This window comes from Bombina bombina, chromosome 11 (assembly GCF_027579735.1).
Source record: "Bombina bombina isolate aBomBom1 chromosome 11, aBomBom1.pri, whole genome shotgun sequence".
NCBI lineage: Eukaryota > Metazoa > Chordata > Amphibia > Anura > Bombinatoridae > Bombina > Bombina bombina.
This window is the reverse complement of record NC_069509.1, coordinates 197,238,694-197,257,096: the sequence shown is the minus strand read 5'-3', so window position 1 is coordinate 197,257,096 and position 18,403 is coordinate 197,238,694. Positions and strand designations below refer to the sequence as shown.

Sequence of the window (18,403 nt, the reverse complement as noted above, 5' to 3'; positions counted from 1 at the left end):
AAAGGTTCCTAATTACAGGTAAATGTCTAAAACAAAATATATGCATAGTCGCTGCAGTTAAATTACAACTGAGATTTAACCCCTTAAGGACCAGCGACGTACCCTGTATGTCGCTGGCCTTTTTTTGGGACTTGATTGTTTTATAGCGCTGTCTTGCCACCAGCGTTGCAACTGCTCTATTCCACAAAGCCTGCTGGAGGGAGTGCATTAATAGTGTGTTCTTGCTAGACTTGTGCTATTATGTCCTGAAAAAACCCTTAACGACCAGTGACATACAGGGTACATTGTGGTCATTAAGGGGTTAAAGAGCATATTTATGTTTTAGAATTATATTCATAGTCCTGAATAGTTTTAAGCTTGCCTTTGGTATGCTGAATATTTAAACAAACATCCATTGTTGCTGTAGGTAGCAGACTTAAAGGAATACATTGTATTTTAAAACTTGTATTTTATAGCCTGCGTATTTAAAACAAATCCTTACTGCTAAGTAAATTAATCTTTGCAAAAAATATATCTTAATTGGTTTTAACTGTAAGTAACTAAGAACTTATTTCAGCTTAGATAAATTGGCATAGAAGCTTGATTGTTGGCACAAATAATATATACAATTTCTGATGTTTTAAATTGGAATTATATAGGATAAATTGTGGCTAAATAGCTGATTGTATTGCTTGAATATTGGTAGCTAAGTATCTTGGAATCTCATTGTGTTAATTGAATGAAATTCTATTGTAAATAAGGCTAGTTAAAGTGATGGTAAACTCTCCCCTTTATAAAATTCAGATCTGGAATGTAAGCGCTATTTTAGATGGTTTTATTCATCATGTGCAATGAAGATGCAGTATAACTTAGTTATTAATATAGATATGAAATTCAAATACCCCACGTTACACCACCCACTTCAAAACTCAATTTTCCTGTCAGCTAAATGATTGAATTACACTCCAATCATCGCTCTAGCTACAACAAAAGTGCCAGATGGGGAGAGCGCTGATTGGACAACAATTCAATCTGTTAGCTCACAGAAAAGTTTACTTTTGAAGTGGGCGGAGGAGCATGCAGTATTTGAATTTCATATCTATATTAATAACTAAGTTATACTGGCATCTTCATTACAGCTAATGAATTAAACTTCATCTAAAATAGTGCTTACATTCCAGATCTGATTTTATAAAGGGTAGAGTTTACCATCACTTTAAGTTACAATTTGGTTTGCCTTGTAAAGAGTATTGCAACAGTTTAAACACTGTATAGTTTGACTCTGGTTCTTACAAATATATTTCAGTGTCTATAAATCTCAACTAATACAAGTTCATGAATTTATATTAATTGTATGGTTTTTGGTATATACATATTTTTTTGGGGTTTAAAGGATAATTATTAAATATATTGTGTTATAACCCTGCCATATACTGACAATATATATCCACATATATCTCCCCACACATAATGTATATCTCCACACGTGTGGGGAGATATATATGTGGATATATACGGTGTGTGTGTGTCCGCTTCTTACAATATGCTATGTAAATATCACAGGGAGCAGCTTTTTCTGCCAGCTCTGCAGTGTCTGGGTCATGGCTGGCTCTTAGTTGCCTCACCCATAATAACCAGCTTATGTGAGCCCAGTGCCTGGAAGACCATGGATCTTACTACTGCGCAGAGCAAATGGCTTTGTGAGGTTATTTTATACCCCAGAGCAGGAGCATACATGTCTCATTCAATAAAGGCAATAATGCAAATAGCTATGGCAAACTCATGAAAATTAGTCTCCTGAAGGTTACATGTTTGTAGGTAATACAGTGATAGGGGCGCACAGGTACGGTCTGATATTTGTGTCACTATCAGACGTACTTGTGTCACTTGCTACGATACGTCTATTAGGGATTGAGTGACACACAGGTAGGTCTGATGTTGGGGATTGAGTGACACACAGGTAAGTCTGATGTTGGGGGATTGAGTGACACACAGGTAGGTCTGATGTTGGGGATTGAGTGACACACAGGTAGGTCTGATGTTGGGGATTGAGTGACACACAGGTAGGTCTGATGTTGGGGATTGAGTGACACACAGGAAGGTCTGATGTTAGGGATTGAGTGACACACGGGTAGGTCTGATGTTAGGGATTGAGTGACACACGGGTAGGTCTGATGTTAGGGATTGAGTGACACACAGGAAGGTCTGATGTTAGGGATTGAGTGACACACAGGAAGGTCTGATGTTAGGGATGTCTGTAGATTTCTTATAAAGAGCAGTGGTAGAAGTCCCTGCGCTGTTTCTCATGGTAATTATCAGGCACTGACAAGGTCTTGTAACCCTCTCTCCAAGCTAGCATTGATCCCGCCCGCTGTCCCCTTCTTCATGCATGAAAAGCTAGTCCTGCCTTAGAACATTTCTGCCTGCAGTTAAACCTAAAATAGGTCTTCAATTAGAAGTGATAACAGGTAGTGACAATGACAACATTGGTGACATGAAGTCACTGGAACTGCAATTTTTCATCTGCCCCGTTTGAGTAGAAACAAACTTTCAGTACTGCTGTATGTTGGGCATTCTATGTATAAAGGGTTAATAGGCAGTTTGCAATTAAGAGCACTGTTGGTCTTAAATTTTAAGATCCAACAAACACCTTGTGATTTGTGAACAGATGTACCTGTGTGTTACACTATCACTAATATCAGACATACCTGTGCCTCACTATCACTAATATCAGATGTACCTGTGCGTCACTATCACTAATATCAGACGTACCTGTGTGTCACTATCACTAATATCAGACGTACCTGTGTGTCACTATCACTAATATCAGACGTACCTGTGTGTTACTATCACTAATATCAGACGTACCTGTGTGTTACTATCACTAATATCAGACGTACCTGTGTGTTACTATCACTAATATCAGACGTACCTGTGTGTTACTATCACTAATATCAGACGTACCTGTGCGTTACTATCACTAATAGACGTACCTGTGTGTTACACTAGCACTAATATCAGGCGTACCTGTGTGTTACTATCACTAATATCAGACCTACCTGTGTCACTATCACTAATATCAGACGTACCTGTGCGTTACTATCACTAATATCAAACGTACCTGTGCGTTACTATCACTAATATCAGACGTACCTGTGCGTTACTATCACTAATTTCAGACGTACCTGTGCGTTACTATCACTAATATCAGACGTACATGTGCGTCACTATCACTGATATTAGACGTACCTGTGCGTTACTATCACTAATATCAGACGTATCTGTGCGTTACTATCACTAATATCAGACTACCTGTGTCACTATCACTAATATCAGACGTACCTGTGTGTTACACTATCACTAATATCAGACGTACCTGTGTGTCGCTATCACTAATATCAGACGTACCTGTGCATCACTATCACTAATATCAGACGTACCTGTGCGTTACTATCACTAATATCAGACGTACCTGTGCATCACTATCACTAATATCAGACGTACCTGTGCGTCACTATCACTAATATCAGACGTACCTGTGTGTTACACTATCACTAATATCAGACGTACCTGTGCGTCACTATCACTAATATCAGACGTACCTGTGTGTTACACTATCACTAATATCAGACGTACCTGTGTGTTACACTATCACTAATATCAGACGTACCTGTGTGTCGCTATCACTAATATCAGACGTACCTGTGTGTCGCTATCACTATCACTAATATCAGACGTACCTGTGCGTCACTATCACTAATATCAGACGTACCTGTGTGTTACACTATCACTAATATCAGACGTACCTGTGTGTCACTAGCACTAATATCAGACGTACCTATGTGTTACACTATCACTAATATCAGACGTACCTGTGTTACACTATCACTAATATCAGACATACCTGTGTGCGTCACTATCACTAATCAGATGTACCTGTGTCACTATCACTAATATCAGATGTAGCTGTGTTGCTATCACTAATATCAGACGTACCTGTGTGTTACTTTCACTAATATCAGACGTACCTATGTGTTACACTATCACTAATATCAGACGTACCTGTGTTACACTATCACTAATATCAGACGTACCTGTGTGCGTCACTATCACTAATATCAGACATACCTGTGTGCGTCACTATCACTAATCAGACGTACCTGTGTCACTATCACTAATATCAGACGTACCTGTGTGTCACTATCACTAATATCAGACGTACCTGTGTGTTACTATCACTAATATCAGACGTACCTGTGTGTTACTATCACTAATATCAGACGTACCTGTGTGTTACACTATTACTAATATCAGACGTAGCTGTGCGTCACTATCACTAGTACCAGATATTGCTGTCATTAGTATCAGCTATAGGTGTCACTGCTATTAGTATCAGATAGTGGTGTTACTGTTATTAGTGTCAGATTCTATTGTCATTAGTATCATATAGTGGTGTCACTTGTGAAGAAACCAAAATGTGGCACTAAGGTAATAGACAATACTTTTTATTAGGAAGAGTAACGTTTCGGGCACTTGCCCCTTTCTTAAGCTAATTTCAATGCATATAAACACACATTTTATAGACGGATATTACCTGGTCATTATGAAAGTGATTAAATGACCAGTGATGATGTCAGTCTTTTAGACCACTCCCAGCTGATTGGATACCTGTTTTAGTGTTGTGTCTATAACGTGTGTTATATGCATTCGAAATTAGCTTGAGTGCCACCTTTTGGTTTCTTCACATGTTGCACATTGAGACCTTGAGACCCAGTGTTGCACCGGATATTTGCTAGTTTTTTACAAAAATGACTGTGTATCACTGTCACTAGTATCATATACTGGTGTCACTGTCACTAGTGTCATATACTGGTGTCACTGTCACTAGTGTCATATACTGGTGTCACTGCCAGTAGTGTCATATACTGGTGTCACTGCCGCTAGTGTCATATACTGGTGTCACTGCCACTAGTGTCATATACTGGTGTCACTGCCACTAGTGTCATATACTGGTGTCACTGTCACTAGTGTCATATACTGGTGTCACTGTCACTAGTGCCAGATAGTGGTGACACTGTCATTATTGTCAGATAGTGGTGTTACTGTCACTAGTGTCAGATAGTGGTGACACTGTCATTATTGTCAGATAGTGGTGTCACTGTCATTAGTTTCAGATATTGGTTTCACTAGTATCAGATAGTGGTGTCACTAGTATCAGATAGTGGTGCCACTGTCATTAGTATCAGATGTTGGTGACACTGTCATTGTCAGATATTGGTGTCACTAGTATCAGATAGTGGTGTCACTGTCATTAGTGTCAGATAGTGATGCCGCTGTTATTAGTGTCAGATATTGGTGCCGCTGTTATTAGTGTCAGATATTGGTGTCACTAGTATCAGATAGTGGTGCCGCATTTATTAGTGTCAGATATTGGTGTCACTAGTATTAGATAGTGGTGCCGCTGTTATTAGTGTCAGATATTGGTGTCACTAGTATCATATAGTGGTGCCGCTGTTATTAGTGTCACTGTCATTAGTGTCAGATATTGGTGTCACTGTCATTAGTGTCACTAGTATCAGATAGTGGTGACACTGTCATTAGTGTCAGATATTGGTGTCACTACTATCAGATAGTGGTGCCGCTGTTATTGGTGTCACTGTCATTAGTGTCACATATTGATGTCACTAGTATCAGATAGTGGTGACACTGTCATTAGTGTCAGATATTGGTGTCACTAGTATCAGATAGTGGTGACACTGTCATTAGTGTCAGATATTGGTGTCACTAGTATCAGATAGTGGTGACACTGTCATTAGTGTCAGATATTGGTGTCACTAGTATCAGATAGTGGTGACACTGTCATTAGTGTCAGATATTGGTGTCACTAGTATCAGATAGTGGTGTCACTAGTATCAGATAGTGGTGACACAGTCATTAGTGTCAGATATTGGTGTCACTAGTATCAGATATTGGTGACACAGTCATTAGTGTCAGATATTGGTGTCACTAGTATCAGATATTGGTGTCACTGTCATTAGTGTCAGATATTGGTGTCACTAGTATCAGATAGTGGTGACACTGTCATTAGTGTCAGATATTGGTGTCACTAGTATCAGATAGTGGTGACACTGTCAGTGTCAGATATTGGTGTCACTAGTATCAGATAGTGGTGACACAGTCATTAGTGTCAGATATTGGTGTCACTAGTATCAGATATTGGTGTCACTGTCATTAGTGTCAGATATTGGTGTCACTAGTATCAGATAGTGGTGACACTGTCATTAGTGTCAGATATTGGTGTCACTAGTATCAGATAGTGGTGACACAGTCATTAGTGTCAGATATTGGTGTCACTAGTATCAGATATTGGTGTCACTAGTATCAGATATTGGTGTCACTGTCATTAGTGTCAGATATTGGTGTCACTAGTATCAGATAGTGGTGACACTGTCATTAGTGTCAGATATTGGTGTCACTAGTATCAGATAGTGGTGACACTGTCAGTGTCAGATATTGGTGTCACTAGTATCAGATAGTGGTGACACAGTCATTAGTGTCAGATATTGGTGTCACTAGTATCAGATATTGGTGTCACTGTCATTAGTGTCAGATATTGGTGTCACTAGTATCAGATAGTGGTGACACTGTCATTAGTGTCAGATATTGGTGTCACTAGTATCAGATAGTGGTGACACAGTCATTAGTGTCAGATATTGGTGTCACTAGTATCAGATATTGGTGTCACTGTCATTAGTGTCAGATATTGGTGTCAGTATCCCATATACCCCTGTATACTGCTATACCGTTTCCCCCCAGTAGATGTCGCTGGCGACAGATAGTACCAGTTTACTTGGTGACGGAGCGCTGCACTAGTAGTCGCCCCGCCTATGCAACTGTCACGTGAGTGACCGTGTGTCCCGGCGCGCTGGGTGACGTCAGTGAGGTGCGCGCTCTCGGCCGCTCGCTCTCGCGGTGTTTTTATGTGGGGGACGCCCGGCGGGTGTATGAGGCGCCCGGGGTGACGGGCGGGAGCTCAGCCTGGGCCTCGGCATGTCTAACCCCGGGATACGGAGGGCCGGTTCTAGCGTCAGGGTGCGGCTCACAGGTACCGTAATGCCGGAGGGGAATCCGGTGCCAAGGGCGCAGCTCTGAGCTAACGGGGGAATCCCGGAGCTCACGTACATCTGAGGGATGGGCCACACAGGAGACACCACTCATGTAGCCAGGAGGGGCTTCTGCCTGAGACTCAGTGGGAGGCCCCGAGGGTAGAGGGGAGGTAGGTGAGGAGGAGGTGTGAGATGCAAGAGGTGAGGGAGGGGGGGGAGTGTGAGATGCAAGAGGTGAGGAGGGGGGGGGGGGAGTGTGAGATGCAAGAGGTGAGGAGGGGGGGGGGAGTGTGAGATGCAAGAGGTGAGGAGGGGGGGGGGAGTGTGAGATGCAAGAGGTGAGGGGGGGGGGGGGGTGTGAGATGCAAGAGGTGAGGAGGGGGGGGGGTGTGAGATGCAAGAGGTGAGGGAGGGGGGGGGTGTGAGATGCAAGAGGTGAGGAGGGGGGGTGTGAGATGCAAGAGGTGAGGAGGGGGGGTGTGAGATGCAAGAGGTGAGGAGGGGGGGGTGTGTGAGATGCAAGAGGTGAGGAGGAGGTGTGAGATGCAAGAGGTGAGGAGGGGGGGGAGTGGGAGATGCAAGAGGTGAGGAGGGGGGGAGTGTGAGATGCAAGAGGTGAGGAGGGGGGGGTGTGAGATGCAAGAGGTGAGGAGGGGGGGTGTGAGATGCAAGAGGTGAGGAGGGGGGGGTGTGAGATGCAAGAGGTGAGGAGGGGGGGTGTGAGATGCAAGAGGTGAGGAGGGGGGGTGTGTGAGATGCAAGAGGTGAGGAGGAGGTGTGAGATGCAAGAGGTGAGGAGGGGGGGGAGTGTGAGATGCAAGAGGTGAGGAGGGGGGGGAGTGTGAGATGCAAGAGGGTGAGGGAGGGGGGAGTGTGCGATGCAAGAGGTGAGGAGGGGGGGGTGTGAGATGCAAGAGGTGAGGAGGGGGGGTGTGAGATGCAAGAGGTGAGGAGGGGGGGTGTGTGAGATGCAAGAGGGTGAGGAGGAGGTGTGAGATGCAAGAGGTGAGGAGGGGGGGGGGAGTGTGAGATGCAAGAGGTGAGGAGGGGGGGGGAGTGTGAGATGCAAGAGGTGAGGAGGGGGGGTGTGAGATGCAAGAGGGGAGGAGGGGGGGGGGAGTGTGAGATGCAAGAGGTGAGGAGGGGGGGGGAGTGTGAGATGCAAGAGGTGAGGAGGTGGTGTGAGATGCAAGAGGTGAGGAGGGGGGGGTGTGAGATGCAAGAGGTGAGGAGGGGGGGGTGTGAGATGCAAGAGGTGAGGAGGGGGGGTGTGTGAGATGCAAGAGGTGAGGAGGGGGGGTGTGAGATGCAAGAGGTGAGGAGGGGGGGGTGTGTGAGATGCAAGAGGTGAGGAGGGGGGGTGTGTGAGATCAAGAGGTGAGGAGGGGGGGTGTGTGAGATGCAAGATGTGAGGAGGTGGGGGTGTGTGAGATGCAAGAGGTGAGGAGGTGGGGGTGGTGTGAGATGCAAGAGGTGAGGAGGGGGGGGTGTGTGAATGCAGAGGGAGAGGGGGGGGGTGAGTGAGGGTTGGGGGGGGAGTGTGAGATGCAAGAGGTTGAGGAGGGGGGGGGGAGTGGTGAGATGCAAGAGGTGAGGAGGGGGGGGGGAGTGTGAGATTGCAAGAGGTGAGGGAGGTGGGGGGAGTGTGAAGATGCAAGAGGTGAGGAGGGGGGGGGGAGGTGTGAGATGCAAGAGGGTGAGGGAGTGGGGGGGGGGAGTGTGAGATGCAAGAGTGAGGGGGGGGGGGGGGAGTGTGAGATTAGCAAGAGGTGAGGAGGGGGTGGGGGGGGAGTGTGAGATGCAAGAGGTGAGGAGGGGGGGGGGAGTGTGAGATGCAAGAGGTGAGGAGGGGGGGGGGAGTGTGAGATCAAGAGGGTGAGGAGGGGGGGGGGAAGTGTGAGATGCAAGAGGTGAGGAGGGGGGGGGGGAGTGTGAGATGCAAGAGGTGAGGAGGGGGGGGGGGAGTGTGAGATGCAAGAGGTGAGGAGGGGGGGGGAGTGTGAGATGCAAGAGGTGAGGGGGGGGGGAGTGTGAGATGCAAGAGGTGAGGAGGGGGGGGGGAGTGTGAAGGGGGCAGGTAGAAGTGTTTGCAGGCAGGTGGAAAGGGGGTGCAGGCAGGGTGAGCATAGAGAGGTCTAGTGTGAGAGACTAAACAGATGCTCACATGAGCGATTTGTTATTATTATTATTCTTTATTTATAAAGCGCCGACAGATTCCGCAGCGCTGCCCATGGGTACAAGGATAACTACAGTGGAGAAACAATACGATAAGACACAAAATTTTACAGACAAATACAGGGGATTGTTGGGACATAAACTGGTGCCCTGTGCAGCAGGATTCGCCATATGAGGGTCATAAGGACATAAATATCCAGGATCAGCATGTGTCAGATTGTTGGATGTCTGTTTGTGGTCGCAGTGTACACTGCAGCTGATGGGGGGGGGGGAGCTTCTGTAAATCAGCCACTGATCTGTAATCAGTTTAACACTTTGGCTGCCAGAGAAGACACGCGGCTTAAAGTGTGTTGCCGACCCACGGAACACCAACAAGTTAATTTCACATTGATCTGGCGATGTCTGGTCGTTCTTGTGCTCAGTGTATTGCTTTTGGTTTCACTTTTATTGTGAGACTATTGGGAAGCCAAGCTCTTGTTTCTGTGATGTGACACAATCTCCTTGCTGCTTTTTACAACTCTTCCTCTATGCTTGCTTCTGTTTGATCATAATGTATGTTGTGTTTGTACACTGTGGCACATTGTAATGAAGACTTCTTCTGTGTGCTAGAAATCGGTTTATAGTAAGGCAGCCAGTTGATTGTTGGCATTTACTGTTCTATGAGCTTATCACCATTTCTGTAACTATTTGTTGTGCCTACCTGTGTCAGATGGTATCGGGGGTGTTTGTGTTTACTCAAAGCCCTGGATGTGTAAACATGGGTAACTCTGTCTCACTTTGTTTTATGCACATTAGGCTAATCCCTGTGCTACAACATAGGGATCAGACATTCAGTGTTGGGGTCACTGTAGCAGTAATGTGGGTAAACTGACTAATGTCCTTCACCCCAGTGCTGTTATGTTCCCCACCTAGTAATGGGCATTTGGCTATTAGTAATGTGATTATCCTACGTGCCATGATGTTTCTTTTAAAATCTAGAAGCCAGTCATTCATTTTGTTTTCTGATAACGTATGTATTAGGTTCACACATTCACTATCTCTCCCCCCCCCCCCTCTGTGATTGGCAAACATTATCTGTCTATCTATACACGTTTGTTTGCTAGTCACAGGTTGGGGTGACATACATTGAATTTAGGAGAGCTTAATTTCTCAGTGACAGTGTGTGTATATACTTTGTGTGTATATACAATATCTCACAAAAGTGAGTGCACCCCTCACATTTTTGTAAATATTTTATATCTTTTCATGTGACAACACTAAAGAAATGAAACTTTGTTACAATGTAAAGTAGTGAGTGTACAGCCTGTATAACAGAGTAAATATTTTATTATATCTTTTCATGTGACAACACTGAAGAAATGACACTTTGCTACAATGTAAAGTAGTGAGTGTACAGCCTGTATAACAGTGTAAATATTTATTATATCTTTTCATGTGACAACACTGAAGAAATGACACTTTGTTACAATGTAAAGTAGTGAGTGTACAGCCTGTATAACAGAGTAAATATTTTATTATATCTTTTCATGTGACAACACTGAAGAAATGACACTTTGCTACAATGTAAAGTAGTGAGTGTACAGCCTGTATAACAGTGTAAATATTTATTATATCTTTTCATGTGACAACACTGAAGAAATGACACTTTGTTACAATGTAAGTAGTGAGTGTACAGCCTGTATAACAGTGTAAATATTTATTATATCTTTTCATGTGACAACACTGAAGAAATGACACTACAATGTAAAGTAATGAGTGTACAGCCTGTATAACAGTGTAAATATTTTATATCTTTTCATGTGACAACACTAAAGAAATGACACTTTGTTACAATGTAAAGTAGTGAGTGTACAGCCTGTATAACAGTGTAAATATTTATTATATCTTTTCATGTGACAACACTGAAGAAATGACACTATTGTTACAATGTAAAGTAGTGAGTGTACAGCCTGTATAACAGTGTAAATATTTTATTATATCTTTTCATGTGACAACACTGAAGAAATGACACTTTGTTACAATGTAAAGTAGTGAGTGTACAGCCTGTATAACAGTTGTAAATATTTATTATATCTTTTCATGTGACAACACTGAAGAAATGACACTTTACTACAAATGTAAAGTAGTGAGTGTACAGCCTGTATAACAGTGTAAATATTTATTATATCTTTTCATGTGACAACACTGAAGAAATGAAACTTTACTACAATGTAAAGTAGTGAGTGTACAGCCTGTATAACAGTGTAAATATTTATTATATCTTTTCATGTGACAACACTGAAGAAATGACCCTTAATACAATGTAAAGTAGTGAGTGTACAGCCTGTATAACAGTGTAAATATTTTATTATATCTTTTCATGTGACAACACTGAAGAAATGACACTGTGTTACAATGTAAAGTAGTGAGTGTACAGCCTGTATAACAGTGTAAATATTTTATTATATCTTTTCATGTGACAACACTGAAGAAATGAAACTTTGTTACAATGTAAAGTAGTGAGTGTACAGCCTGTATAACAATGTAAATATTTTATTATATCTTTTCATGTGACAACACTGAAGAAATGAAACTTTGTTACAATGTAAAGTAGTGAGTGTACAACCTGTATAACAGTATAAATTTGCTGCCCCCTCAAAATAACTCAACACCACAGCCATTAAAGGGACATTGAACCCAATTTTTTTTCTTTCGGATTCAGATAGAGCATGCAATTTTAAGCATCTTTCTAATTTACTCCTATTATCAAATTTTCTTCGTTCTCTTGCTATCTTTATTTGAAAAAGAAAGCATCTAAGCTTTTTTTGGTTTAGAACTCTGGACAGCACTTTTTTATTGGTGGATGAATTTATCCACCAATCAGCAAGGACAACTCAGGTTGTTCACCAAAAATGGGCCGGCATCTAAACTTACATTCTTGCATTTCAAATAAAGATACCAAGAGAATAAATACAATTTGATAATAGGAGTAAATTAGAAAGTTGCTTAAAATTTCATGCTCTATCTGAATCATGAAAGAAAAAAATTGGGTTCAGTGTCCCTTAATGTCTAAACCTTTGGCAGCAAAAGTGAGTACACCCCTAAGTGGAAATGTCCCAAATTTTCCCTCCCCGGTGTCATGTGACTCGTTAGTGTTACAAGGTCTCAGATGTGTATGGGGAGCAGGTGTGTTAAATTTTGGTTTTATCGCTCTCACACTCGTTATATCTCTATTGGAAGCTCATATGTGGGGCACAAAAGAAATCCATCTGGAATCCTTTTTATTTTTCTGAATTTTAATATCCTTATTGGTTTCAAACTGCACATGACTCCTTTATTACAACCTACTTGTGAAGCAGATAATCTTAAAGGGAAATTCAACAGCTCTTGTTTTTTTCTGTAATAACCGTGCTTGTGCGACGCTCCCTTGGAACTTGCAGATGCTGCACCAGGCACATTGCAGCATTTCATTTCTATATTTGCTGGTTACAGAATTTGCATTTTCACCGTCTAGAGAGCGTGACACAAAGACAATACGTGTAATGTGTCAATCATGGAAAGTTCAGACAACTGGTTTTCAAACCTGTCCTCAGACTCCCTAATGGGCCATATTTTGTGGATATATGAACTGGAACACGGGTGAAATAATCGTCTGATTAGTAAACATGGTAATTTTACCTGCTCTCATACAAGATAACCCTGAAAACCTGGCCTGTTGGGGGAGGCCTTGATGACATGTTTGAAAACCAGTGGTCCAGACTGAAGGTGATGCAGTACACAGACTGATTTGTAGTATAGGGTTGAGGGACACCTATATCAGGGCATCTACCACTGAAAGTCCAAGGCTCGACAAACCCAGGAGCCAGATAGCCACTGGCTCCTAGAATTTTAACGCTTTTCTCCTAACTTTTTGGATTGTACTCCATATTTCTATATACAAATACCACTGTCTGGCTCCTAAGAGTATGACTGGCTCCTAAATTTTAAATAAATTTGTCGACCCCTGGATTAGGATACAAGAAAGAACTGATGCTCTGTGCTGTAGTAGATGTTTGCACTGAAGAGGTTAAAAAGACAATTATTATTGGTTTCAAAGTTTAAGGAATATTTTTTTTTTACAGGAAACTCCAATGTTTTCTTTCATGATTCGGATAGAACAAACAATTTTCTTGTTTACTTCTATTATCAAATGTTGCTTCGTTATCTTGTTATCCTTTACTAAAGGAACAGCGTTGCACTACTGAGAGCTAGCTGAACACAACTTGTTAGCCAATCACAAGAGACAAATGTGTGCAGGCACCAATCAGCAGCTAGCTCCCACTTGTGTAGGATATGTGAGTATTATTTCTCAACAAGGGATACCAAGAGAACAAAGCACATTTGAAATTAGAAGTGAATTTAAAAGTAACTTAGAGCATGAATTTTATCTGAATCATGTAGGTTTCATTTTGACTTTCCTATACCTTTTTTTAATAAGGAAGCCCAGTGCTGGTTTCACTTTCATACCTGACCAAGCAAATAGCCCAGAATTTCCCAACCGTCCCAATAAGGTGAAAATGACCGTGTCATTGCCATAAAGGCTCACAAAGGCTATTGCAGCATTCCCTTTCTTTTAGTGTTTGCACCGATGGCATGAGCACAAGCAATATAAAGTTAGCTATACCACGCCAATGTATAGGCCACACAGCCATCAAAGGGATCGGATACTTTCTGTTTGTGGTGCTGGTCCTGCATCGTGCAATTGGCTCATTCTAGCGGAATTGTGTAGAGCTGCAGGGTCATCTGCATTTCACATAAGTGTCACCAGACAGGCGGCTCTGGACCACAAATTCCTTAGAACTTGGCTTCCAGCTATATATTCTGTCTGATTGGGATCAGGGTTACTGGCTTTTACAGTCGGCTCTTGGCATCACCCATAGATGCAGCTTCCTGTTTTATTCTGTTTAATGTTTGTCATAGTTCAGTACAGGTATGGAAACGGTCACTAATATCTGTGCATTGTCCTTGCGCGGTTGCTCTTTGTCCATAATCTGTGAGGATACCATGTTCTCTGCTACTTGATACCCTAGCTGGGCTCTACCTGCTGTTCCACATTGGCAGTTTGTCTTCTTTATAGGAATGATAATGGGTTGTCTAGTTAGGTTTTATTTTGTAGCTTTTTGTCCTTTGGTTGTGAGGAAGATATCTCTAATACTTGTGTGACAGTCTTCATGTCCTTTTGTGGCGGTCTCAGAGCAATTTATAATGCTGTTTATTACTGAAGGTAAGAAGGTAATCGCAGCTGTAGCGTCCTCGGAATGAACCGGAAGTGAAAACCTTAGGAAGAGGTCACTGTAAGTCCCCAGGATACTCACGGAGTGCCGTAGCCAAAAAAACGGAGGATTAGCCCGTGTAGCAATATCGAAGAAGAGGAGGCGGCAGGCACTACAACTCAGACCCACAAGCAAAATGGTGAAAAAACAAAAAGTCTTTATTGGAGGCACTTAGCCATGTTAAAAGGCAGACTGACAGGCAGGGGAAACAAGGTCTAGACCTTGGTTCGTGCTGTTTCCCCTGCCTGTCAGTCTGCCTTTTAACATGGCTAAGTGCCTCCCAATAAAGACTTTTTGTTTTTTACCATTTTGCTTTGTGGGTCTGAGTTGTAGTTGTGCCTGCCGCCTCCTCTTCTTCGATATTGTTTATTACTGACCCTAAACCTGATACCTGCTGATTATTTGCCATATACCAGACCTATGTACCTCAGTGAATCTAACAGGCCGGAAATTACATGCAGGACCTGCACACACGTTCCTTACACCCGGTGGCTCTAGGGAAGTGGGTACTGGGCTTGTGTTAGCCGGGTCACATCTGTATGACTTCCAGAGGCCTTGTATATATGTGTATGTAACCAGTGCCTGTCTGTCAGTCTGCAGAGATCTCAGTGTATATATGTGTATGTAACCAGTGCCTGTCTGTCAGCCTGCAGAGACCTCAGTGTATATATGTGTATGTAACCGGTGCCTGTCTGTCTGTCTGCAGAGACCACAGTGTATATATGTGTATGTAACCGGTGCCTGTCTGTCAGTCTGCAGAGACCACAGTGTATATATGTGTATGTAACCGGTGCCTGTCTGTCAGTCTGCAGAGATCTCAGTGTATATATGTGTATGTAACAGGTGCCTGTCTGTCAGTCTGCAGAGATCTCAGTGTATATATGTGTATGTAACCAGTGCCTGTCTGTCAGTCTGCAGAGATCTCAGTGTATATATGTGTATGTAACCAGTGCCTGTCTGTCAGCCTGCAGAGACCTCAGTGTATATATGTTGTATGGTATCCGGTGCCTGTTCTGTCTGTCTGCAGAGACCACAGTGTATATATGTGTATGTAACCGGTGCCTGTCTGTCTGTCTGCAGAGACCACAGTGTATATATGTGTATGTAACCGGTGCCTGTCTGTCAGTCTGCAGAGACCACAGTGTATATATGTGTATGTAACCAGTGCCTGTCTGTCAGTCTGCAGAGATCTCAGTGTATATATGTGTATGTAACAGGTGCCTGTCTGTCAGTCTGCAGAGATCTCAGTGTATATATGTGTATGTAACAGGTGCCTGTCTGTCAGTCTGCAGAGATCTCAGTGTATATATGTGTATGTAACCGGTGCCTGTCTGTCAGTCTGCAGAGATCTCAGTGTATGTAACCGGTGCCTGTCTGTCAGTCTGCAGAGATCTCAGTGTATATATGTGTATGTAACAGGTGCCTGTCTGTCAGTCTGCAGAGATCTCAGTGTATATATGTGTATGTAACCGGTGCCTGTCTGTCAGTCTGCAGAGATCTCAGTGTATGTAACCGGTGCCTGTCTGTCAGTCTGCAGAGACCACAGTGTATATATGTGTATGTAACCAGTGCCTGTCTGTCAGCCTGCAGAGACTACAGTGTATATATGTGTATGTAACCAGTGCCTGTCTGTCAGCCTGCAGAGACCACAGTGTATATATGTGTATGTAACCGGTGCCTGTCTGTCAGCCTGCAGAGACTACAGTGTATATATGTGTATGTAACAGGTGCCTGTCTGTCAGTCTGCAGAGACCACAGTGTATATATGTGTATGTAACCAGTGCCTGTCTGTCAGCCTGCAGAGACCTCAGTGTATATATGTGTATGTAACCGGTGCCTGTCTGTCAGCCTGCAGAGACCTCAGTGTATATATGTGTATGTAACCGGTGCCTGTCTGTCAGCCTGCAGAGACCTCAGTGTATATATGTGTATGTAACCGGTGCCTGTCTGTCAGTCTGCAGAGACCACAGTGTATATATGTGTATGTAACCGGTGCCTGTCTGTCAGTCTGCAGAGATCTCAGTGTATATATGTGTATGTAACCGGTGCCTGTCTGTCAGTCTGCAGAGATCTCAGTGTATATATGTGTATGTAACCAGTGCCTGTCTGTCAGTCTGCAGAGATCTCAGTGTATATATGTGTATGTAACAGGTGCCTGTCTGTCAGTCTGCAGAGATCTCAGTGTATATATGTGTATGTAACAGGTGCCTGTCTGTCAGTCTGCAGAGATCTCAGTGTATATATGTGTATGTAACCGGTGCCTGTCTGTCAGTCTGCAGAGATCTCAGTGTATGTAACCGGTGCCTGTCTGTCAGCCTGCAGAGACTACAGTGTATATATGTGTATGTAACCAGTGCCTGTCTGTCAGTCTGCAGAGACCACAGTGTATATATGTGTATGTAACAGGTGCCTGTCTGTCAGTCTGCAGAGATCTCAGTGTATATATGTGTATGTAACCGGTGCCTGTCTGTCAGTCTGCAGAGATCTCAGTGTATGTAACCGGTGCCTGTCTGTCAGCCTGCAGAGATCTCAGTGTATATATGTGTATGTAACCAGTGCCTGTCTGTCAGCCTGCAGAGACTACAGTGTATATATGTGTATGTAACCAGTGCCTGTCTGTCAGCCTGCAGAGACCACAGTGTATATATGTGTATGTAACCGGTGCCTGTCTGTCAGCCTGCAGAGACCACAGTGTATATATGTGTATGTAACAGGTGCCTGTCTGTCAGTCTGCAGAGACCTCAGTGTATATATGTGTATGTAACCGGTGCCTGTCTGGTAGTCTGCAGAGATCTCAGTGTATATATGTGTATGTAACCGGTGCCTGTCTGGTAGTCTGCAGAGATCTCAGTGTATATATGTGTATGTAACCAGTGCCTGTCTGTCAGTCTGCAGAGATCTCAGTGTATATATGTGTATGTAACCGGTGCCTGTCTGTCAGTCTGCAGAGATCTCAGTGTATATATGTGTATGTAACCGGTGCCTGTCTGTCAGACTGCAGAGACCTCAGTGTATATATGTGTATGTAACCGGTGCCTGTCTGTCAGTCTGCAGAGACCACAGTGTATATATGTGTATGTAACCGGTGCCTGTCTGTCAGTCTGCAGAGACCACAGTGTATATATGTGTATGTAACCAGTGCCTGTCTGTCAGTCTGCAGAGATCTCAGTGTATATATGTGTATGTAACCAGTGCCTGTCTGTCAGTCTGCAGAGACCTCAGTGTATATATGTGTATGTAACCGGTGCCTGTCTGTCAGTCTGCAGAGATCTCAGTGTATATATGTGTATGTAACCGGTGCCTGTCAGTCTGCAGAGACCACAGTGTATATATGTGTATGTAACAGGTGCCTGTCTGGTAGTCTGCAGAGATCTCAGTGTATATATGTGTATGTAACCGGTGCCTGTCTGTCAGTCTGCAGAGACCTCAGTGTATATATGTGTATGTAACAGGTGCCTGTCTGTCAGTCTGCAGAGATCTCAGTGTATATATGTGTATGTAACCGGTGCCTGTCTGGTAGTCTGCAGAGATCTCAGTGTATATATGTGTATGTAACCGGTGCCTGTCTGGTAGTCTGCAGAGATCTCAGTGTATATATGTGTATGTAACCGGTGCCTGTCTGGTAGTCTGCAGAGATCTCAGTGTATGTAACCAGTGCCTGTCTGTCAGTCTGCAGAGATCTCAGTGTATATATGTGTATGTAACAGGTGCCTGTCTGTCAGTCTGCAGAGATCTCAGTGTATATATGTGTATGTAACCGGTGCCTGTCTGGTAGTCTGCAGAGATCTCAGTGTATATATGTGTATGTAACAGGTGCCTGTCTGGTAGTCTGCAGAGATCTGTGTATATATG

The 18,403-nt window shown here is 43.3% G+C and overlaps 1 protein-coding gene across 1 annotated transcript in view; it reads left to right on the top strand.

Annotated features, from left to right (window-relative positions):
- Positions 1-6,919: 6,919 nt before the first annotated feature.
- Positions 6,920-18,403, top strand: part of SMURF1 (SMAD specific E3 ubiquitin protein ligase 1) — a gene marked incomplete in the record, with an annotated part of 166,796 nt that continues 155,312 nt past the window's right edge. The window contains 1 exon segment of the mRNA XM_053694615.1: positions 6,920-7,084. Coding sequence (XP_053550590.1) covers positions 7,030-7,084 — 55 coding nt within the window.